General features: G+C 34.8%; 1 protein-coding gene across 3 annotated transcripts in view; it reads left to right on the top strand.

Moving 5' to 3' along the window:
* Positions 1-10,365: 10,365 nt before the first annotated feature.
* Positions 10,366-25,273, top strand: part of LOC109098151 (calcium-binding protein 1-like) — a 31,319-nt gene continuing 16,411 nt past the window's right edge. The window contains exon 1 of one of the 3 annotated variants that reach the window (XM_042733055.1): positions 10,366-11,353. In XM_042733055.1, the coding sequence (XP_042588989.1) occupies positions 10,823-11,353 (531 nt within the window). In that variant the 5' untranslated portion in view covers positions 10,366-10,822. The remainder of the gene's footprint in view (positions 11,354-25,273) is intronic. The other 2 variants (XM_042733056.1, XM_042733058.1) reach the window with 2 other exon arrangements.

Genomic DNA, 25,273 nt, shown 5'->3' with positions numbered 1-25,273 from the left:
CTAAACTATGAAGAAATAAAATAATAATAAAAAAAAAACAAAACAAAACAATAAAAACAAAAACATAAACCAAAACAAGACTATGAAAACCAGAAACCAAAACAAGACTATGAAAACTAGAAACCAAAACAAGACTATGAAAATAAACACAGAATGGCTTGATAATGCAGCTATCGCTAGGAGAGGGATATGTGCAGAACAATACTCGGAAGTGTGTGAGTGGAAGTCCAATGCTTATAAAGTGTGTCTGATGATTGTGCTGTGTGTGTGTGATTGGTCTCAGGTGCATGGTGTGATTGTTATCAGGATAATGTGATTGGTGCAATGGAGCATGGGAAATGTAGTCCAGGGTGTACTTTGTAGTGTTAGAGTCTGTGTTGTGGATGAAAACCTCTGGTGGTGAATTAACGGAAGTTTTAGTAACCGGATCATGACACAAGGAAGTTAGTTTATATTTGCACCTAACTGGGTTATCAAAGTTTTATTCCAGTAGAGATATTTAACAAAGAATGAAAAGTAACAGAACTTTGCTACCTCAAAATTTAAAGAAGTAAACTAATAGCCTATACATATGAGAAAGTTACATGATAAACTATCCTTATTATCTCAGTTATGGAAGTGTGATTCCTGTGATTAATCTTGTATTCATCTCTTCTAGAATTTCATCTCAACGATTTCTCATACTGCACTAATATTTGGCAAGAAGAATCTGTGATCTCACTTCAGTCAACTCATCACCATCTGCTTGTCATCTGTCATGAATGATGACAACCATAACATTAAAAAATTGTTAGGTGAGTTTGATCACATTAGGAAAAATAAAATATTGGCAAGAGACAATATCACATTCCACCAGGGCCTTTGAAACTTTTCTTTTTTTAACCTGGATAAATTCACTGAAATTGATAGAGAATGCACACTGAATGAACAGAGAGAGGTTTTTGTTTCTTGTTTGTTATGTTGTCACAGCTGGCTCTTCTTCAAAGTAACTGCACAGTACACAGTACACAGCTGCATTCCTTTCACTTCCTTGGAAGTTTGGTAGGTCAGAAGCATCACATAAGCACTGATTAAATGTGTCTTTACTTCCATTCTCAAGAAACTATAATTAGCTTGAGCTTTTACATTTTGTGAACTTCTTTCTTACCATACAGAGGAAAACAAGATATTTCCCAAAGCAAAATTTTTCCTCATCCATGTATAGGCTTACCTGAAGAAACAAATAAGGTACAGACAGTTTTCTTTGTAACTGATTGGATAAGTTTCAGTAAAAATTATTTGCATAATATTGAGTTCATTAAAGAACTCTATTCTTAAATTTTTAAAGGAATAGTTCACCCAAAATTTAAATTTGCTGAAAATGTATACTCACCCTCAGGCTATCCAAGATGTAAATGAGCTCTATTTCTATTTCTAAAGCAATGTTGTGGATAGAAGACTTGTACTTTAGATGGAAACAATGATTTGAAGTTAAAAACACCTTAATGATGGATGCACATCTTTTCACATCGCAAATCTTTAACTGATGGACTTGAGTGGTGTGGATTACTTGTGGATTAATGTGATGTTTTATCAGCTGTTTGGACTCTCGTTCTGACGGCACCCATTCTCTGCAGAGGATCCATTCGAGAGCAAGTCATGTGATGCTAAATTTCTACAAATCTGTTCAGATGAAGAACTCATCTGTATCCCCGATGGCCTGAGGGTGAGTACATATTCAGCTGATTTTCATTGTGTAAACTATTCTTGTAAAAATAAAGGTTTTAATTAGAAACAGTAAGGTTGATTAATGTAGAGTACTCATTTTCTAGTTCTTTAGAAAAGCATCGAAGTTCAGGTGCTTTAGAAATACTTAGAAATGAAAACACTGATCAACAGAATATTTCATTTGAACTTTCCTACATTCCAGAAACATTTAGCAACTCAAGAACCCTATACAGTCAAAAATAGTTCTAGATAACAAGAACCTTTATTTTGAGATTCATTTTTCACAGTAGTTATAGGTTTCTTAAGTTGGTTATCAGAAGACATAAAAGTTCAGAGTTAAAGTTTAAAGTGTTCAGAGCAGAGTATTGGTTTCTACACACTAAAAAAAAAAAACCAAAAAGAATTATACCAAAAGAACACATTATACGCATTAGACTATAAAGGCTATATTTTTGCTTCTAACTGGAGCCTTTTAAATATGTAAAAGTTGATTGAAAACAACTGTGTGCTGTTATATGAACAACGAAAGTGAAGTATTTGTTTTGTCATTGGACTGAAAGCAATTGTTTTGATGTCCACCACTCCATGAAAAAAAAAACACATCATATACAAACAAAAAAACACAAGGAAATTTGATACAAAAATAAAAGCGGAAGGTACTAGAACGATCTGGGTTTGGATATGTGACAAATGGTTTAGATAGATAATCTATTCGGTTGGCACTGTTAATAAGGTACAGTGAGCAGGTCATTATATGTAATATTCAATATTTAAAACAAAACCTTGTCTTTTAACAGTATATATGAGGAAATGTTTCTTGGGTAATCCATCATTGTGCTAGAAAAAACTAGTCCTAAAAGAAATTAGATTTTACCGAATTAGTAGTTGTGCACATAGCACCTGGAAAGCCCCAAAGTGTGTTTTGTAAACTGTAAGCATGATTAGAATGATAAATATGAGGGTTGATCTGGTAATGAGCGATTTTCTGTATAGCGAGTTTAAAGATGAAGATAAGAGATATGATGACTGAAAAAGACACTTTCAAGTGAAACTAAAGCATCTGCTGCCAAAGCAAAGAGTTGGCTAGATAAACATATTTAAGATGAAAAGGTGATTTAAACTCAGCTAAACCTCATTTGAACACCAGATGCCGAATTAAGCTCTCCAAACACTCTGGTAACAGTAACCACATTGGCAGACACAACTTTCAGACTGACACCTTTTTGTGTAGCAGAAATGCATCGTCATTTATTTACCATTTTGTATTTCCAAACCCATATGACTTTATTTCTTCTGTGGAACATGAACGTTTTTTGGTGAATGGTGTTGCAAAATATCTTCTTTTGTCTTTCGCAGATGAAAGAAAGCATACAAGTTTGTAACAACATGAGGGTGAGTAAATGACAGATTTTTATTTATTTTTTAAGTGAACTGTCTCTTTAAGCAGTATCACACTAGTATAAGAGTGCTGCTGTTGTACTGAAAATCATGTGATTCAGTCCACTCAGAACTTTGAGATTGCTCAGCACTTGGAGGACTTTTTATCAGGCTTATGTTGATCTGAGAGTGAAAAGCTTAGTTTGCACAGTCAAGAGCAACAGCCAACATCCAGACTTTTTTCATTTTTTAGTAATGATAAACTCTTCAACACAAGCCCTGACAAATCAAATGTCAAAGCAAAACAAAGAATGAAAGAAGACTGCAGGCGTAGGATTTCAACACTGTACACCTCATCTGCAGCTGCAGATAACCTCCTAAGCGCGGATAAAGAAGCTTAAATCCAGGGAGCTTATGAAGCTAGTTGAGAAATAAATATATGTTGAAAAGCAGAGTCTCACATACAGTATGAACACCATGAGAGCGTTCCTCTTGTGGACAGAAGAGGGCAGTAGGAAACTGGTAGTTTCTCATTGACAAATATAATACATGTAATCTGTTATGTCATTTATGACTTACTATAGGACTTTTTGGGTCACATTGGCTTCTTGTATGGGCAAAAATTGCAATAGAAGTCGATGGAGACTGAAAAGGTTCAGTTATCAACATTTTTCAAAATATCAGCAAAAGAAAGAATTGCATGTCACAAAACAGAAGGACACCACAATACAGATAACCGGTAAGAGATCTGGTGTTTATTAAACAAAAGGAATCAGGTGCAGAGAAGTGGAGAGTCAGAGGGTGAGCATCAACTTTACTGGAGATAATGTCCACTTAGCTTGGTGAGCTAACCAGCTCTTTACTTCTTTCCACAGGTGTCCTGGTACTAGTTTGGCAGCAGACGAAAGAGGTCGGGATCAGCAGGCAAGTATTCCACAGAAGGTGAGTCAGGTAAGTCTACAGGAGTGACTTTACATCAGCGTTTCTCAATTCTAGTTCTCGCGCCCCCTGCTCTGCACCTTTTGTATATTTCTCTTATGGCTTCAGACGTTTGTTCTATTCGAACGTAAGTGCCCTGCGAAGTGGACATCACAGGATATTCCGGAGAGAATCGTCACTACCTGCGTCATTGAACTTACGATATAAACACAAAAGAACCACTAGATTTAAATCAGCACTGCCAGCAAAGGATCGAACGCAACTGTTTTGAACAAGTGCACCTTTTTTTAACAACCAAAAAGTCATTCAACGCAACGTTATGAAGCGACGAGAATACTTTTTGTACACGAAGAAAACAAAAATAATGACTTTATTCAACAATTCCTCTCCTCTGTCTCTAACAAAAAAAGCTTTCACGGGTTTGCAACGATAAGGGGGTAAGTGATTAATGACAAAATTTTCATTTTGGGGTGGAGTATCCCTTTAAGTAAACATGGAACTTTTTTTTCTTAAACATTTTAGTTGCATGTTCTTCTAACCTTTTTTTAAAAAAAGGTTATTACTTGTTTTAGAATGTTCAGAAAAATAGAAATATTCCCATAATGTTTGCAAAATTTTAAAAATATGTTAATGTTAATATATATTAACATTAACATATTTTTAAGTTTTTAGGTTGTTTCCAGCCTTAAATCATAAGAGACATTTTGCCTGTTTTATGGTCCTGCTGAAATTCGAAATCTAGCTTTTATATTCATCAGTTTGACATAATTTATGTTGTGTATAGGCGCATTTGTACAGAACCTAATGAAACGAGGGTGCATTAGCAGTTCAGCAGTGTCGGGTATCACGTTCACATCATTTGCTCTTATGGTTAAACCATGAGGGGATTTGTCCCTAATTGCTTTAGTGCAAACCGATGCCTGCAACAGCACCCTGATATGGGCCACTGATGAAAATCTGATATCTCTTTCCTGTCTGGTTCTCCTTCAGACTCACACACAGGTCATGCCATATGTACCACATGTGCTGTTTAAAAAGCAACATGGCCTAGTTTGTCCTCTCTGTAAATAAACTGACCTCACCTTCAGCACAGCATTCACCCCTCAGGCAAAACACAACATGAGAATGATTCCATCTGCTCCTAACTCACTTCCATTCATATGATGTATGTGTTTTAATGTTCATGATGTAATATATTAATGACATAATTTACACTCAGTCGTGTTCAAAATGATTGTGTAATGTAAATGCAGCAGATAGGAGTTTGTATTTTCTGGATTTGATAAGTTAGTTCAAGTACGTTCAATGATATTCTATACTTGTACTCAATTTCAGGCATAGGAATGAAATATCGAAATTAAATGTATATATATTTGTAAAAAACAAAAAAACGACTCATTTATCTTCTAATGGAGTTCTACTTGCTTCCATTATATTGTTCAAATCAATTGGTTAAGCAAATTTATTTATTTACAGTGGATTTTTTTTATAAATATATTTATTTATAGTTATCGAGTATTGATTCTAAAGTATAAACCCTTAGAATTAGAGTTTATTTGGGTACTTTTTTTAACAATAGAAAATTAAATAAAATCTTGAATTAAATAAAGTTAAATTAAAGTTAAAATATACTAAACTGCACAATGCAGGTGTTCCCAGCATGCACCAAGACATGAATAATTAATACAGTTGGAGTTTCTTACAGTTTGCAGTGTTTTTTTGCAGATTTTGTCTATGATGTTTTGCAACCTGGTAATTTGTAAATTGACACCTGCGGTTTATTTTCTACTCTTTATATATAGTTTCCTTTCCTCTCTACTCTTCCATCCTACTTTTTTTACTCTCTTTTTTGAAGCTTCTAAGTCAGTCTACAAGCATCAGCAGTTTTCTGAATTTTTTTTTTTGCTCAAGAAAAGAAAAAGTCAAAAGAAAGAATATTTTGGGAGGGTTAACTATCCTTTTTTTAGGCCAGTGCTGTTTAACAGCCTTGATGTCGATGTTGAGCTCCAAGCACATTCCAAGCAGGATCCTCTGCCTGTTAGAGTTATCACATTAAACCCAAATTGATTAATTTAAAATGAGAACCCACAGGGAGGTTTCAGAAGTGCTGTATGAGTGGCTTCCATCGTTGTGCTTCCATAAATAGACTTAATAATTATTCTGTCCCCTTTGCCTCAAGCAAAACCCCCACCCTGCTTTCCCAGCAACAACCCTTCAGAACACGTTATGCTTTTTTGCACTTGCATTTATTATGCCTTTTTCATGACCTCTAGAAGGAAACCGTACTGGATATGTTTTGGCTACTGCATTAGTTTGTCTTCCTTATTAGGGTACATGTGCATTCAAACTTTTCAGCCTTGCTTGGTTTTAAAGAGGGGGATTACATAGTGACATAATGCACTAGGGGGCAGACAGTCGAATTAAAGAACACATAAGCCAAGTGCAGATCTCTCCTTCACTCAAGTGTGAAAGATTTCCAAATGTATCTTCATTCCACTGAGTCAGCCCTGCATACAAAGGGATAGGGTAAAAAAAAAATATATATTAATGAATGAGATGAGAGAAAAGTTTTTTAAATGAATTGCAGTCTAAATTGCATAGAATGCAATAAAAATATTTGTGACCTCATAAACAAAGCATCTGAGACCAAATCTGACCAATTAACCCTCGTCAATTTTTTTTTTTTTAATAGAATCATAATTTAGAATCAATCATAATATGATCAAAGAATCACCATTCAGTTTATTTTTCAAAACTTTATTAAATTCTTCATTAGGATATTTATTTCAGTACTTTTGGATCATTTTCTGACTATGATAGAAACACCACTGCAGCATTATTATAGTTAACAAAAACTAAAATGAAAACTGAACCCATAAAAAAAAAATTTATTACTTAAAAAAATAATAAAGTAAACATGAACAGGAATGAAATAAATCATTGAAAAACATTTTTATTTCAATTACTTGCCCAGGCAACATTTTTCTTTGTATTTTAATTTAGTTTAACTTGACTTGCTAAAATACAGAGAAATTAAATGCCTAAACAATTAATAAAAACTGCACACACATTTAATAAAAATTACAATAAAATTACTTAAACTTAAAAATCAAAATTAAGTAGAAAATAAAAAATAATTATTTCAAAATATTAATAAAAATTATAATAGTATAGATACTACTGTAAGAACTTGTTCCAGTGGCATTCTGGTTTACGCATGCTTATGTTTTATAATGTTTAATTTATGCAACTGGGACATCTTCATTAATGTTTTAGAACTTTCATATTCACTAATTTGTTTATAAAGCTCATTACCCGAGCAACACATTGTGCCTTTGTGAAGCTATTTGGCTAATGATGCCTTCATATTTGGCTGAACTTTATAGCACTGATGTGTTTATACAAAAGCAGAAGTGTACAACATTCGGTCTGTCAAAACTCATGGGTCTCAAGCTGCTGACTCTTCAATTATTAACCCATCACATGAATGTTTCAGAAACAGCAAACGGGGGTTAATTGAGAGGGTAAGCCGTGACCAGATAGTTGACTGGCAACATCGTTCCTGAAAAGAGCACACAAATGCTGCTTTCTGGTAAGTGCTTTGACTGTAGTTTCTCAGTTGAACACCCTGGAGTGTTTTGTTAAGAATTTCTTAACAGTAGCTGAAGTAAACATACTGAGCATATTGCAAACAGGAAAGTCTGAAAAATGAGCTGATGGAATTGAGCCATCAGAGACTGTAAGATGAGCACTTGAAATTTTAGCCTAAATGTTATCAAGTGGAACAACAAGTACTTTAGTCTCAACTAGTATTTTGACTACTGGCTTATTCCTGCTGTTTAAAATACTTTATATTTTACCCCTAGAATTCAAATAAAATTGATTTGTGCTGTGAAATGAGACTTGAGTGCATGCATAATTGCACTAAATTAAGCATGGAATATTCTTAAGGTTTACACTATTGTTAAAATGTGTGTGTGCGTGTGTGTATATGATGTCAAAAGTGACATTCATAAATTCTATTTCACATAAATGTACTCTTCTTTTCAACTTTTATTTATCAAAAAATCCTCAAAAAATGTAGAACATTTTCCACAAAATATTAAGGAGTACAACTGTCTTCAACATTGCTAAGATATGTTAATTGAGCAGCAAAGCAGCATATAGAATGATTTCTGAAGGATCATGTGACACTGAAGACTGGAGCAGTGATGCTCAAAATTCAGCTTTGCATCACAGGAATAAAATTATATTTTAAATAGGAACTGTATTTTTGATCAAATAAATGCAGCATTATGCATAATAAATAAATGAGCTTAATAAATCTTACTACCCTTAAACTTTTGAATAGTAGTAACTGCAACTAAAAATGAAATTTCACAGCTAAATTAGATTTTTGCATTTTCTAAAGAAAAAACAGTGCTTTTCACAAAGCTAAAGTGCTGTTGGTGCATTTCAGATTGTAAATGTTACTCCTTAGATCAGATCTAAGCAGTAAGTTTTACAATCTGAAATGCACCCACAGCACTTTAGCTTTGTGAAAAGCACTGTCTGGTCACTAAAAGTTTGCAGATCTATATTTTGACATTTTAGAGAAAGCTCAGTTCCTTTTATGTAACTGTGGCAAGCCATATGATTCAAAGTATCTACTGGAGTGTGAGATAAAAACACATCTTGTTTTTTCTTTCTTTCTTTTTTTTTTTTGCTCCCTTGATAGCAAATGGGCCAGATTGAACCCTGGGGCTTTAGTGTCCCCTGCTGCAGACAGATAGGTGGGAGGGGTGTGTCTCTTTAAAGAACCAAAAATTCATCTTTTTTTGCTGAATAAAAAGAGTTAAACACAACTCAAGCAAAAGCAAAATATCACAAAAGTCACAGTATGCATTCCAGAAGTTTCGTTGAGACCAGGGGAGCCAAGTCAATCAAAAAGAAAGGAGGAAGTAATGTGGGGCAAGAGATAGTGAGATGAAGCGAAAGATTCCATCTTTCCCTGGAGCGAGTGAGACGGAGACACAGATGTCAGTGAACACAAAGTCCCAGGAGACTGTGTGGGGCAGAAGCTCCACTTTCCAACATCTCACACACTGTTTAGACACAGTTTTTACTTCTTTAATTGGGTCCATATATAGTGACATAATGCACAAAAGTACCTGAACACCCTGCGCAGCTGCTCCGAGACTGAAGGAACGCAAGCAACCAGATGGGACTTCACGATGGTCCTGTTTGATCAGGAAACATCTCATCTACTTTTAGCCAACCTGCATACATTACCGTATGTAGCTCACACAGTGCATCTTGCATCTGCATGGCAACAAGACATTAAATGTGAAAGAAGTTTAAATTATGTAAAGATAGAGTACAGCCACTTCAGATTGACTGCAGTGTCCATCAAAACTCACAGCATGTGACTGACCTTCAGAAAACGCATGATAAGCAGTTCTGTAGCCGAGACATCAGTTACAAAGGATTCAAAGCAGTGGGATGTTTTGACTCGTGAATATATGGCTCAGAGTCGACATTCAGAATGTTTTTTGTTGTTGTTGTTGTTTTTGGCATTGAAGCTTTTGGTTAAAAGAGCATATCTTGGCAAAATGCAATTAAATTTGTGACTAGAATGTTTTTTCTATGTTTACAGTTGTATTTACAATTATTCCTTAGCAGCAGGCTAAACACATTTTTAGTTAATTTAAGATATTTATAAAGTTAAAACTAGTGTTGTTAAGCGATTAATTGCATCAAAAAAAAAAAAAAGAAATAAATTTTTTTTTTGGTTACATAATATATGTGTGTGTAGTATGTATATGAAAATATAAGCACACACTAATAATGTATATTTAAGAAAAATATGTATCACAAATTATATGAATATAAATATATACATGTAAATATTTTCAAAATATATACTGTATGTGTGTATTATTCATAATAAATATACACAGTACACACATGACACAGTTTTGTCATATTTTTATGCCTGTTATATTCAATACTTTTTGTTAAGCAAAACACATGGATCCGTATCCTTGTATATTACCATTTAAAACAATTTATTATTTTTAAATGAAAAGCCATAAGCCAATAGAACAACTTATATACTGCATATTGTGTTTATATTTATTTCTATTTTATTTATTTATTTTTTCCTTTTTTGACAATATATTTTGAAAAACGTATTCTCAGATCAATGTGACAACTAAAAACTTAGGCCTACTCCATGTCTGCTATTGGGCATGTTGTCATGTCTTCTAATGAACATTTTTTCACGAGGTCGACCCATGTTGAATTGTTTTTTTTTAAATGATGCAAATGTTCAAAAAAAAAAATGTTGTAGTCAGTGCTTTAAACAATGGAACCGCCTGTAAAGGTTGAATATTGATAGAACATTCTCATCATTTGTTGTCAATGTCTTTTTCCCGTCACTGTATTTCTTTCACCTGCGCACGTCACACCGTCATTAATATTTTGACGTCCTTTTATTCTTCAATGGTTTCTAGAGGCAGTTTGACGTAAATTTCATCCCGAGAGGTAGAGAGAGAGAGAGAGAGAGATGAAGGAGAGAGAGAGATTTACTTGTTAATGCTGAATTTTGGTGGCAGCGCGCGCTCAATGGGGTCACGAGGGACCGAACAAACTCCGCGCGAGCGACCTGTGCGATGCTCTCGCGCTCTATAAAGTCCTTCACTCGGCGTTCACCGGAGAGGTACCCACCTGCCCAAAGACACGTTTAAATTTTCGATTTTTTTTTTTTAAAGATTCCTGACTCAACCCTGAAACTTCTTGAGTCTGTGAGGGGGTCAAAATGAGCTCCTCGCTTCCAAAAAGCGAATCCACCACATCCCTGATCAAAACCAACCGGAGAGTCCGCGCGGACCCCGCGAGCCACCGCAACGGTCACCGGCACACGGGAGGCGGCAGCGGAGACTCGTGCTGGACCGAAGAGTGCGATGCCACCGCCAGGAGACCCCTGTGCCAACCGAAACACGGACGAAAGACGGAGAAGGTCCAGAATCTCCGCGGTCAGGATGGATATTATCAGGAGGATGGACCGGAACACCGCAAACCATCACGGCACCACCACACCACTGACCCTCCTCTCCAACTCCACGGGAATCCCCGCACCAGCCGAACGCCTTCGCCGACTTCATCCCTCTCCAAGCGCTCGGAGGAAGCCGCGCTGTTCTTTGAAACGAAGGACAAACGTCAGACCCTCACCTTCAGTCCACCTCCAGCGCTTCAGCCCAGTAGCACCCGCGCCCCCGAGAGAGCGAGCGCGTGCAGCCGCGCGCTTGATGCAGACCTCCATCCCATAGTCAAATCAGTCTTTGGACAGGTAGGGTGACTACTGTGCTATGCTACTAAGTCGTTTAGCTGATTCTTGTATCTAAAGTGACTTGTTGTACATTTTTTGAAGTACACTAATGATGCAGTATGCATACTCACTGGCAACAGATCACAATAAGTACTTGACTGAGCGAGTTTCAATCAAAAAGTGAATAATTTAAAATGAGTTAGATGGTTTTAAATTGTTCTGTATCTAATGTGGTACATAAGTACATTTATAAAGTTTGAATACAAGACTTCAAGACTTTTTAGGATAGAATTTATATCAATAAGAGTAATAATTGTAATAATCTTTAGCCTTTTTAAAGGTTCACAATAAATTTCTGTGACAAAGTATTATTATTATAAAAATAAAATAAAATATTACTAAAATCTTATTATGAAAACAATTAAATATATTAAATAAAAATATGAATGTATAATTACACATTTCCTACAATTTTATGACCTCATATATATATATATATATATATATATATATATATATATATATATATATATATATATATATATATATATATATATATATATATATATATACTGTGTATATATAATTAAAAATAGTTTTAGCTATTTTGTTGTCACACTGCAGTAGGGCAACAATCAACTAATCAACTGTGAATCAGCATCGCAATAATTTTCTAAACATGACAACAACAGCAGTGTTAAACATAATTATTATTTATGCATCGATGCATGCTGGGAAAGACAGTGAATGGGACTGAACCATAAAACCATTGGATTCACTCAATAATTTCTTTATTAAGAATTGTTCAGACAGAATGATTATACCCTTTGTAAAAGAGTGTAGATATAATTCCAAACATGTTTATATAAAGTTAACACAAATATGGCCACAAAATATATTATTATTCAAAATAAAATTATAAAAATAAATGAAACTCAGCAGGTGGTCAGTGGAGAATTAAACAGAAATCCAGAAACCAGTTTAAAAGTCTGTAAAAGTCTTCTGCATTCCAGCTTTAGAATTTGGATTTGTCTTAGACATTTAGGGCTCTACAAAGACAAATCAAAAATGTAATAAGTTTTGAGTCACTTCAGATAAAAGTTTCCACTAAATGACTAGTCATTAGTGAATGTTCTCGCTTTAATGCTGTCCAGCTAAATTATGGTTTATGACACTTAAGTTTGCATCACAGTGCCTCATAGAAAACGTTTTGAATGATGTGTAATTGGAGAGCATGTGTCTTCGGGGATATGATCTCTCTATGATCAGATAATGATGATAAAACTGAATTATGCATGAGGGTTTGAAGATTAAAGTGAAACAAAAATCTCAAAGATGTGCAAGGTTGAGGCCAGAGTTCACAGACAAAACAAAGGCTGCTGAGGAGTCAAATACTTGATCTGACCCTATGCTGTCACATCTGAAGCCACAGCAATGTATGACTGATGGATAACTGATATGTATATTATATAGTGAAATGAGAGGAGCTACAAAAATGAATCTGAGCATAATTTCTGAATCTCTGGTTATTCAGCTGTTAGATGGAATTATTTAAATATGAAATTATCTTTTGAGACTCTACTGAAATTTTCAGCTTTATGACTTTTTCCATATACACTCTCATACAGTGCAATATAAGGAAAAGGCAGTGCACTGGACCATATTTCTACATTGTGTGTTACACCTTTATCACCTATAACATGTTCATACACCATCATTCTCTTCTTCACTGTAATTTGATGCCACTTTCTCTTGCTGCTTTCTTTCTCTGAAGGACAATAACTAACCATCCTGCTAATGTGCCACAGAAATAACACCTCCAAATTCAGGTTAAAGCTTCAACAGGTCAAAGACACAGAAAGGCACACATTTATCTAGCTATCTAAATGAGGACATACCATAGACTTAAACTCTTTTTATATAAAGTTAATTAACTAAAACTAACCCAAGCCTTAACCCTACACCTAAAAGAAGACCTTTAGCATTTTTACAAATGCAAATAAACAAATTAACACGGCAACTTTTTTGTCTTTGTAGTTTGTACTTCATACAGAAACACTAATGGGACATAGTGATGGTAAAAAAAATTTAATGGGAGAAAAAAATAGTATTTCAGTGCTATTGTGTTCTCTCGCAAAAATGTTGTGTTCTCTGAAGAAACACTGCATTTGCTCACAAATCATTTATGGTCTCTCACAAAATTTGTGCTTCCCCCAAAACATTTGCATTCTCTCGTAAAAAAATTGCATCACCCCAAAATCTTTGCATTTACTCACAAAAAGTTTTGTGTTGGAAATAACATATGTCTCAGTGCTTTTCCGAACACAATCATTTTGTGAGAGACCGCAAATATTTTGCAAGTGAATGCAGAGTTTCTCAGAGGAACGCTATAGTCTAGAATGCAAAGTATCTTGGGGAAAGAGAAGAGAATGAGAATGCAAAAGCATTGAAATATAATTTTGTCCTCCTTATCACCGTGTCCCTTTAGGGGCTTTGCATGAAGTACAAAATAATAGAAAGAAAAGTTGTAGTTTGTGATTAATTTTTTTTTTTTTGTATTTGTATCTGTATGTTTTCTTTATTATTATTTTTCCCCAATAGGAGTCTATGGCAGCCCTATCAACGGAACACAGGAAAACGATGAAAATTGGCACACTTGTAGCGATGGACATGAATAGTGATCTGACCAACTTTGGGGTCTCTAGGACCAAATCTATAGCACCACCACTAGTTAAAAAAAATCAACATTGAAATATTACCTGAACCCCTAATTCTAGAAAAAACTAAACCAATAAAACTAATTAAAAAAAAAAAAAATACCATTTCGAAAATGTAAAAAAAATAAAATACCAATTACAAAAGTGGCCATCTTGAAAAGTACAGTATTCTGTCTTTTCATTACTTCTCCTTTACAATTTATCCAATTCTTACCAAAATTGGCTCAGATGATCTTTGGAGTGAGCTGAACAGAAATGACTTAATAGAATTTTTTAACTACTGGTGAAAAAAAAAGTTATGATGTTGTGAACTTAACGACGTTGACCCAAAATTAGTTCAGAGGCTGTATCTCGGCCAAACTTTGATCAATCGAAACAAAACTTGGTTCACTTCATCACCACCATGATCTGAGGGTTCATGCCAAAGTTGGGCAAACGCCACCTATGGGTCGTGAGATACCAAAAATTCAAGGTGTTTATTCTGACGATGTCTCATTTGTCATTTTCCATGAATGTGCCTGCCAGCCATATTGAAGTAAATGAAAAACAGTTTTTTTGCTTATTCTCCTACAAATTTTGTCCAATTTTGCCCAAAATCTGATCATATGATGTTTAGACTGAGCCGCACAGAAATGACTGAACATATTTTTGATATTTGCTACTGTTCCCAAGAAATACCTCTCGGAAGTTGACCATGCCTGTTTTTCTTGTCTTATGCTATTAAGCTTAGCATGCTAATAAGTTACAGGCTAACGAGTTACCAAGCTGTTTAATTAGACTCTTTAGCTATCAAGTTAACCATAAGCCGTGTTACCATTAACATAACTTAAATGTTACTCTGGTTAAAATGCTAAAAAACTTTATCGGGGAGCTCATTCGCACATTCTAAACCATATTTACTGTGGCAAGAAATGATGCTGAAGTTGCTTCTTTTCCAGATGTTGTGCTTTTCAAAGTATGATCTCATCTAAGATTATTAAATACTACATATTTATATACAAAATCTTAGTTTTGAGTTGAGTGTCACTTGAATTATGGAGCATCAGCATTTGTGTAAATCAAAAAGTTGTAGCTTTGAAGATTCTATACAAATTCAATTTGTAGCAAGTGTTTAACCATGGGAACTGTGCAATGTCTAAAAGTATCCAAATAAAGTCCAACGTTCAAATAGGCCAAACATGACCAAATAGGGCTTGGCCCCGATTATTGCTGCATGCAGCTGTATTTATTAATGTTTCTGGCTGGAGCATAATTTGTACTTTAAACGATAAATTATTTATATCATTTTTAGCTTCAAGGACATTCTGGTTTTGTCAGATTTAGCTGACCTCTGGAGACATTTTTGCCTCTGAAGTACAGTTAACAGTAAACACTCACTCACTCTATCATTCCTTATATGTGAGCCTGGACCACAAAACCAGTCTTAAGTTGCAGGGGTATATTTGTAGCAATAGCCAACAATGCATTGTGTGGGTCAAAATGATTGGTTTTTCTGCAAGATAAATGTAGACATACAGCTGTATAAATCTCAATCTAAAAAAATTTACCATTATTAATGGTTTTATGGTCCAGGCTCATATATACAGTATTAGTGAGGATGCAATGATTTTGAGATTTACTAAAAGAGATTTACTAAACCAAAACCTTAAACCCAACCCTCAGACCTGTTGGGATTATTTAAAGCGAAACATGACTTGACCCATTTATTAGCATTGAAATTGCAAGACAAATAGACAATAGCACAAATAGCAACACTTCAAATGTCGATTTTCAATGTTTCACTATATCTGTGGGCACATTTTGAAAAAATTATAGCCCAAGCTGAACACATAAGCACACAGAATCACTTCATCACTCTGTGCCTGAGCTGGAATAAATCAAACCATGAATTAAATGAAAGTGAATTAGTTTAATATGTGAAGAGAAGGGCACTTATCTGAAAAAGCATTTATAAAGAGCTGAGAGAGTGTGTTTAACTGCATTATTTCTAAAGCCCATTCAGCAGTGCGTCATTATAATCAGCATCATTATAAATGTAATACAGGTAACAGAAATCACATTGTTACCACAAAGCCTTTTTTGAGACCTACACCTGATAACGTCACTAGATGCCTATTCTGTCACTATATCTAAGTCTTTTCGTACAGTCAGAAACTCAAGATTCAGTATTGCCAGGAACCAGTCGGTCCCAGTTTTGACACTTTTGCTGGGTTTCAAGCGGCTCCCAGGCATCATTAGTCTTTGGCTTGTAAATGTCATGCCGTCATTTTGTCACAACTCCTCAATGTAAGACCTGTGCAAAAGTTAAAAGCATGCACATTACTTGAAGGAACATTCAGCCGTGACTGACATGACACGCGATTGCGATGTCGTACAACATGTGCGCACACGCATACGCTCGGCTCGCATCCAGAAAAGCCCTGTATCTTAATGCGAATGGAAACACTGCTGTAATTGTAGCTCCGCCGTGTCTATTTTTTCCTCATAGTGGATTGATATTCCTCAAATGCAGTGTTTCATATTTCCTTATGTAACATCAAGGCCTGCATACAATCCCTACAGAAATCATTCTCCGCCAGCAGGCGCTAAATATAGCAGCTCAAGACCTGATTAGAGAGGAGAGGGGAAAGCTGTCTTTTGTGCTGGAGTGAAAAATTCAAATCCATTAGCTACCTGACACGTGGGGTTTAAAACCTTGAAACCGTGAAACCGAAGAGCGGATTCGAGCGTAGCTCATCACCCTGTCAAGACTGGTCTAATGTACATGACAGAACATATAGAAACATCTGTTTGCACATTAGTTTGAAAATTATCATCAGTGTTTGACTGATTGATAAGTGTGATTTTAATTGTATGATCAATCAGTGCTTCAAATATGCAAGCAGTGTGTTATATATACTCTTAAAAGAAGGTTTAGTTTAGGTGCATATCTTCTTAAAGACACTTTAGATGCTGAAATGGGAAATGACTGAAGAAATTAGGGCTAAAGAATTGCGATGAATCAGTTCAGTATGAAAAGTTTCTTTAGATACAGTCGTGGTCAGAATTATTGCCACCCTTGGTAAATATGATCAAAAAAGGCTGTGAAAATAAATAAATTCACAAATATCTAGCCTGTCATTGAACTAAAACAATTGAAAATGGGGGAAAATCTCATTATGAAATAAATGTTTTTCTCAAATACACGTTGGACACAATTATTGGCACCCCTATAGAAATTCTTATGAGTAAAGTATATGTGAAGTATATTTCCATTCATATTTACAATTTTGATCATACTAGGGTGATTATGATCATGAAATTATCCAGCCATGGCTTCCTGTTTCACAGGAATATAAATAGGAGGGAAAACAAAGGCAAAATTAATCATCCATCACAATGAGAAAAACCAAAGAATATATTTCTGATGTTCAGCAAAAGATAATTGAGCTTCACAAATTAGAAAGTGACTTTAAGAAAAGAGCTAGAGCAGTGACAATTCCCATTTCCTCCATCAGGGGAATAATTAAGGATTTCCAGTAAAAAGAAAATGCTCCAAATCTGCCTGGACGTGTGTCTATATCATCCTACTGCATGGTGAGGAGGGGATTTTGAGTGGCTAAAGACTCTCAAATGACCACAGCCGGAGAATTGCAGAAAACATTTGAGTCTCATGGTCAGAAAACCTTAAAAAAAAAAAAAAAAAAATTCAAACAGCACCTACACCACATGTTGTTTTGGAGGGTTTCAAGAAAAAAAAATCAAGAAAAGAAAATGCTCTCATCCAAAAACAATCCCCAGCATATTCTGTTGTCAGACACGAATGGAACTTAAAATGGGACTGGCTTCTATGGTCAGATGTAACTAAAAAAGTAGCTTTTTAGCAACAGACACTCAAGATGTGTTTGGTGCACACAGGGATAAAAAGTACCCCTTGTGTACAATGAATTATACTGCTGTATTTTTAATGTTGTGGGCCTATATTTCTGCTGGAGATCCTGGACATCTTGTTTAGATACATGGCATCTTTGATTCTATCAAATACCAACAGATAAAAAATCAAAAAGTGACTGACTCTGTTAGAAATCTTATAAAGGGCCATGTTGGCCTGGACAATAATAAAAAAAAAAAAAAAACTTAAAAACAACACAAAAATGGGTCACTGGGCACAAAACCAAACTTCTGCTATGGCCATTCCAGTCCTCTGACCTAAACCCTGTAGAAAATTAGTGTGGTGAACTGAAGAGGAGAAGCACCATCATGGAGCTGGGAATCTGAAGGGTCTGGGGTAATTCTGGATGAAGGAATTGTCTCTGATCTCTTGTCAAGTGCTCTCTAACCTCATCAGGCATTATAGGAGAAAACTCAGAGCTGTTATTATGCCAAATGGAGGTTTCAAAAAGCATTGAATAAAAGAGTACTGTTAATTGTGTCCAATGTGTATTAGAGAAAAAACATTTATGTCATAATGATATTTCCCCCCATTTTAAATTCTTATTCTTCAATGAAGGTTAGATTTATGTGATTTTTTTTTAAATAAAAGATCAAAATGATTAACAATGCAGATTTATTTTCACAGCCTTCTTTGATCATATTTACCAGGGGTGCCAATAATTCTGACCACGACTGTAGATATGGTTCTAAATTAAAATGTTTTAATCTCTTTCATCAACCTGAAAGGAAGTTTTATTTCTTAAAGTGTACATTCTTAATGAAAGCCAAATGAGCTTAATTTAGCATTCTAAAATGGCCCTGCTATTGCCAAAAAACTCTAATCTGAACAATTTACAAAAAAATACATTTACAGAAATCATGAAAAACAGCTTCACACATGCACACATTTCTTCAGAACAAACTTCAACTTTATATACTTTCACAAAAACATTCTAAAAAGGTCAAAAAAAAAAAAAAAAAACACTGTAATTTAGTTCTATTTAGAACCACTTAAAAAAAATTAAGGCATTTTAAGAAATTTCAGAAAGAAAAAAAAAGAAACAGTGGATCCTAAAATAGGAACTTTTACTATGGAATAAACAAATAAGTTTAAAACCTGTAGACATGTTTTACAAAACCACCCCATTAATTAAAGGCACTGCACTTCTGCAAGAGAACAAATAGCACCGATCCATAATGCTTTGCAACATAAGCAGACAATCAGAAATATTTACACAGTTACACTTGGATGCTTTAAAAAAAAATTACATATAAAAAACATATACATGTCAGTGCATTGTGGAGAAAAATGTGGAGAAAAAGAATAATATAAAATTAAATGGGGTAAATCAGGAAATGGATGTAAAAACATTATTTATTAAATATAACTTTAACATAACCAAAAGTTTACTTTACATTTAATATTGTTGACTTTTTAGAAAGGTTTAATTTTTAAAATCACAGATATAATTCAATGAATTGTAGAATTATAGTTTAAAGTAAAATGGGAAGACAGGTTTATGGCTTTCAGACTAAAATTTCACTACACCAGTTAATGTACCTACTCCCAACATACACAAATTTAATCTAATGAATTATATACCGTTATCTTGCAGATAATAGAAATTTCTAAAAACAGATATATAGTTGGTGATTGATCTAACATACAAACAATAATACACACAAAAAGCTTTTATATTATTGTACCAAAATTTATTATTCATTACTTATACAGTAATTACTTATTACTTATACAGTCTCTATATCTTACAATATTCACTTTTGTATTAGAAAAGAATGCAATTTGTCTTTCAACAGGTATGTTTACACGCACTAATTTTGCAAATCGGAAAGAATCCAATTCCATTTCAGATTAGAAAACGTCTGTTTATATAAACCCTAAACATCACATCTGATACACCTATTCATTTACATCTATTCCAACAAAACAGTTCCCAGTTGCTGCATTCAGGACAGAGAAAGCCATAATGTCACTGGAGCTGCCATGAGTATTATTGCCATTTTTCCTTTGATGACATGCCTAAAAAGAAAGCTGACTTTTACGTCATATGAGTTGTTTTTTTAGTAGTAGTAGTAGTAGTAGTAGTAGTAGTAAACATTCAGTCCACTGACCAGCTCATAGGACATGAGACATAAATAAATAGCCTATATGATATATATGGCATAAAACACAAAGGTATTTTTGAATCCAACTGTGAAAATGCTTGATTCCTTCCTATCGATCAGATTATTTTAGGTCTAAACCACTCTTTCCAAATCGATTAAAAATTCTTAAGATTGAAGTGTTTACATGAAGACTTGTTAGTCCAATTAAGCCATCAATCCAAACTGATTATTTGGATGTATGTACAACTGAATTCCTTTAAACAATTTACTGAATTAGCATCATCTTTTTTTAGAGCAGATGTTTTAAACCACAAGCATATCATTCCACAACATCTCCATCTGGTCAGTTTCCTTGTTGGATTCTTTTCAGCCGCTGTGTGTCGCAGAAGTCTTGTGCTTTGCTCACAATCTTCTTCTTACTCTCTCTCTTTCTCTTGAGGCAGAAGAGATTAGAATCCTAATGCTGGCATCCCTTGACCTGACTTACGTTCACTAACAACGAATTATGCCACTCTTGGAGATGTGCTGTGTGCATCAAAAGCACAATTTTGTGCATCATTTTCACGGTGAGATTTCAGATCAATGCCTTTGCTCTGCCAGCAGGGGCTGCACATCTCAGACTCTCTGGCTCTGGTAGAGACACACAGCTACTTCTTCTGACAAAATGACATTCTGTCACTCTTTGTCAAGTCGCTCGCATCCTATCTCCCTGCTGGTGCCAAACTGGAATGGATGGATGCAGGAGATGGAGGTGCAAGGAGGAAGGAAAAGGGCAAGCGTGAGAGACCTTTATGTATTATGTAAAAAATACACAAGGCTCAGTGTTCAGAATCAGGTGATGCAGAACCACTTTAGCTTTGCCTCTCACTCACTTGGCTCCATTTGTGCTCATTCTTTGGGCTTTTTCCAGAGCATTCAGTCGCTCCCGCCCTCTCTCTCCAGCCCACTTGGGTCACAACGACCTTGCAAGGGGTCTGAGGAGGGGAGAAATAGAGAACAAGAGGGAGGGCGGATGGCAAGCGGAGGGATTGCTGAAAGAACCGGGCTTAAATAGATGAGCAAAAAGAGGATATGTGAATACAGGCTGTGTTGTAAATTCCACGTCATATCTGTCTTCCATACAATTTCGAAGTCCTGTGCTATTTATAGAAGCCAGTGTGTGTGTTTTTTTATTCGCCCATGGATTGCAGGGGTGGATACACAGAATTTCTAAGCCTTTCTCAGTCTGCGTAGAGAGAGGGAGAGAGAGAGAGAGAGAATAGACTTTGAAATTCCATCCTCGGCACATCCCAGAGGAACATGTTATTGCTTTGAGCTTGATCTTTTATAGCTCAAGAGACTTTATCAAGTTCTCACTTGTTTCATTCCTCAGGAGAAATAAAAAAGGTGATTCTCACAATATGCAGGTCACATTTCACTCCAAAAATAGGAATAAAAAAAATAAAAAAAATATAATTAAAAATAGATGAAAAAAAGAAAAGTAAAGAAAAGAAAAGAAAAAAAGAAAATACAAAATATAGAATTATAATTTTTTATATAATTAATTAACAAATCCTAATTCTGAAGTATAAACATTTTGCTTAACATTTTATTTACTTCTTTTGATTTTGATGTTCTTGACAAGTTTTGTGAGATTCACCCCAAAATAGACAAAAAATATGCAACTGTTAAAATACAGTATGAGTATTGAGCATACTTAATACTTTGTGGATAGCAGTTCAGATCATTTTAATTTACAAAAATTCAAAAAGAAAACATGAAATTAATTACAAATATAAAATTAATTTAAAGATACAATGCAAGACTAATTTTATTGTTCCTAAAAGTACAGCTTGATATTCTTGCAACATTTATTTCTTTTTATGTTTATGTTCTTGACACATATTGCAAGATTCACTCCAAAACAGACACAAATTACGCAATTCTCGACATATAGTATGAAAATACAGCATATGCAAAAATTATGTGGATAGCAGCTTATTCAGATCATTTGAACAAATAACATTGTAAGATGTCTTCTGAAACTCCAGAATTGGCACGTGGGCAGTCAAAGCTGCAAAACTGACAATGGATAGCACAGAAGTCATTTTATAGTGTTTTTGTCATACCTTTTTCATTTTTGTCCCTATTCACTGGTATTGCATGGAAAAGAGCGAAGAAGTTTAGCTAAGCTTTGGTCTTCTATGAGTTTGGAAAGAGCAAATGGTGACAGAATTTTCACTTAACCAAAAGGCTCCATTTGCTCTCCATTTGTATGAAATTCTTGCAGTATTAAAGAGATTCCATTTGCGATTTTTCTTTCTTACGGCATCGGAACGTGTATCCAAGTGCTTTTGAACAAGCATTCATAAAAAATGTACTAAGGACATCTATGTGTTTAGCACAAGTCTTCATAACAACAAAACAAAGCAGCACCTGAGGCAAGCGCTTGACGATCGGGTACAGCAGGTGAGTGCGAAGGGTCGAGCACAGAGGAAGACAGAGTGAAACCAGAGCTAATGAAGCATTCGGATGGGGAAAAAACAACACTTCTGAAGAGCTGTTACATTTTTGATGCTCTTAGAAGAACGTAAATGAATATTTCAAGAGAAATGTCTAATTCTGAGTGTAAATCCAGCTCCCCTTTGAGAAACCGACATGAAATGTGTATTAAAGCGAATAACCTATTCAATACTTCCCAACAGATTAGTGCACACATTTTCTTCAGATGCTGTAATAATCTACCTTTCATTCTATATTTTTTAAGCTTATATTTTCTTGTAAATGTTCCCAAGGTCAGGGATGTTTCTTTGATCTTTGATCTTGGAGGACGGCTCCTGTCCAAGTGTGTGTGTGATTTTGTAAGACGAAGCAGGAAGCTCAAATGCTGTCAGAGCACTCAAGATGAACATGAACCTCTCTGCTCGTCTTCCTGTCTCTCTGGCTGCCTGTCGCCGTGTCCAACAGGATTATCCATGACCTCACATCTTCGTTAAAACGAAGAAGTACTTATTAACATTGCTGTCAAAATGATCCGTTTTGTGCGTGTGTGGCTCAAACGCTTGAGTTCCTGGAGCTCAAATGCAGAAGTGTGACGCCAGCAACTTCAAGGTCATGGGGTTTGTTTCTCTTACTGATCTGCTAAATGAAAGAAGAGAGTACATGTCATTCAACAACATAGTGCATTTAACATTTATTCACTGAACAGACACGTTTAGCTGAAAGAACAAATGACAAACAAGTAATTAATCGTAGGAAGAGCACAGTACTATACTACCTACTACTTTTTAAAAATATGGTAAAAAAAATATATATATATATATTTAGTAAATTACTATATTACACACTGTTGGCACATGATCTTGCGAAATTAATACCATAATTCTGTATTTTTAGATCAGTTTTGTAAAATATAATAAATTTAGATCAACCAAATAAAATTATATTAGAGATGTTAAAATCACGGTGATAGTATTTCAGATTTTTCCGTAACATTGGGATGTGATTGTTAGTATTAAAATATTAAAAACATTTGTCAAAAAGCTGAAATAAAATAAAGTAAAATGCAAATAGTAGATGAAAATATAAACTAAACAAAAATTAGAAATGTTGCCAATTAACTGAAATTTCAGTTTTAAGTTGAAAAGCAGGAAAATTACTAATGAAATAAAAAGTAAAGCTGAACTAAAAATAAATTCAAACAAAATAGTTATAATAAAAAAAGTAAAAATCTTATTAAAAATTACTATAAATTGAATGAAAATTAAAATGAAAAATGAAAATATACAAATAAAAGTTATATTAATAATATCTTTAGAAGTGTGTAAATAATACTAAAATACCACTAGAAATAGCACTAGCTACAGCATCCTAATACTCTTTGAGGTGTTTTTATTCAGTTTAAATTACTGCAGGTGTGATTTTATGCAAATGTGATTAATAAAATGCAGTTATAATGTCAGTTATAATGTATCAGATTGGCAAACTGTGATTCTGTCTATTGTATGTTTAATGCATGGAAAGCAGCTCTGCAAAAAATAAGAACAATATTTTGTGTGATTGGCTGAAACAGATGATGTTACTGAAATGTACATGTACAGTAAGACCAGCTAAACAGGTTGTGATGAACCCACAGCACTAAATCAGAACTGTTTATTTAACCTTGACACACTCCTGTAAGCACTACAATAGTGGAAAGATAACTTAAATCGCCATGTGCGGATGATTTATGCATACATGCACGCTCAGTTATGCGATTACGGCGCGCTGTTGTGAGCCGGTCTGAGCATGTATGGATATGCGAGTGTGTGTGCATGTGTGTGAGTGTGTTTCTGCGCTGCTGGTGCGTGTGCTCTTGCTGAGTTGACGTTATGAGAGCGGACGGCGCCTGGCTCTGATTTCTGATGTGTTCTGAAGTTCACAATGAGCCTCCGGTGAAGAGGCTGGCTTCAGTTAGATGAATCATCCTCACCGACAGAGAGAGAAAGAGAGAGAGCGATCAGCCATACATGAGTAAACCCAATAGAACGGCTGAGAATTAATCAGGGAGGTTAAATGTGCTTACAACAGAGATATTGATGATGCAGAGGAAAATTGATGTCTTCAGAGGTTGCTTTTTCATAGCTCAGGAGTTCTCATTGAACTGGTGCTTCTCATAAAAATCCCTTCGAGAAATTAGATTATAAACAAATGAAACAAATATTGACATACAGAGCTATAAAATGAATGGGAATCGAATTCCATAAATAATTTAGTCTGCAGGGAGGTTGAAGAGGATTTTTTTAATGTATTTACTTGATATGTTCACTAACTCAACTCATAATCAATCAAATATCAACAACATTAACATTCAGAACAACATAAATTACAGCACAGAACAGAGCTAACACAGCACAATTAACTACAGTTAAAAGCCAGAGAAAAAAAGATGGGTTTTGAATTTGGCTGTTAACTCATTCAGTGTAGAGGCAGTTCTAGAAGAAACCTTAAATTTGAGAGCACTATCAAAATAGACCCTCAAATTCTTCACTACTGTTTTCACACAGGAAGCCAAATGGACAGGATTTAAGTCAGGGGAGCTAGCAACTTCTGATGATTCAAAAACTATAATCTCAGTTTTGCTTTCATTATGGTGAAGAGAATTTAGGGACATCCAGGCCTTAACATCAGCTAGACACTAACAATCACTTGCATCTTACTCACTAAC

The sequence above is a fragment of the Cyprinus carpio genome, chromosome B10 (assembly GCF_018340385.1).
Source record: "Cyprinus carpio isolate SPL01 chromosome B10, ASM1834038v1, whole genome shotgun sequence".
Lineage (NCBI taxonomy): Eukaryota > Metazoa > Chordata > Actinopteri > Cypriniformes > Cyprinidae > Cyprinus > Cyprinus carpio.
This window is presented reverse-complemented; position numbering and strand designations above follow the sequence as displayed.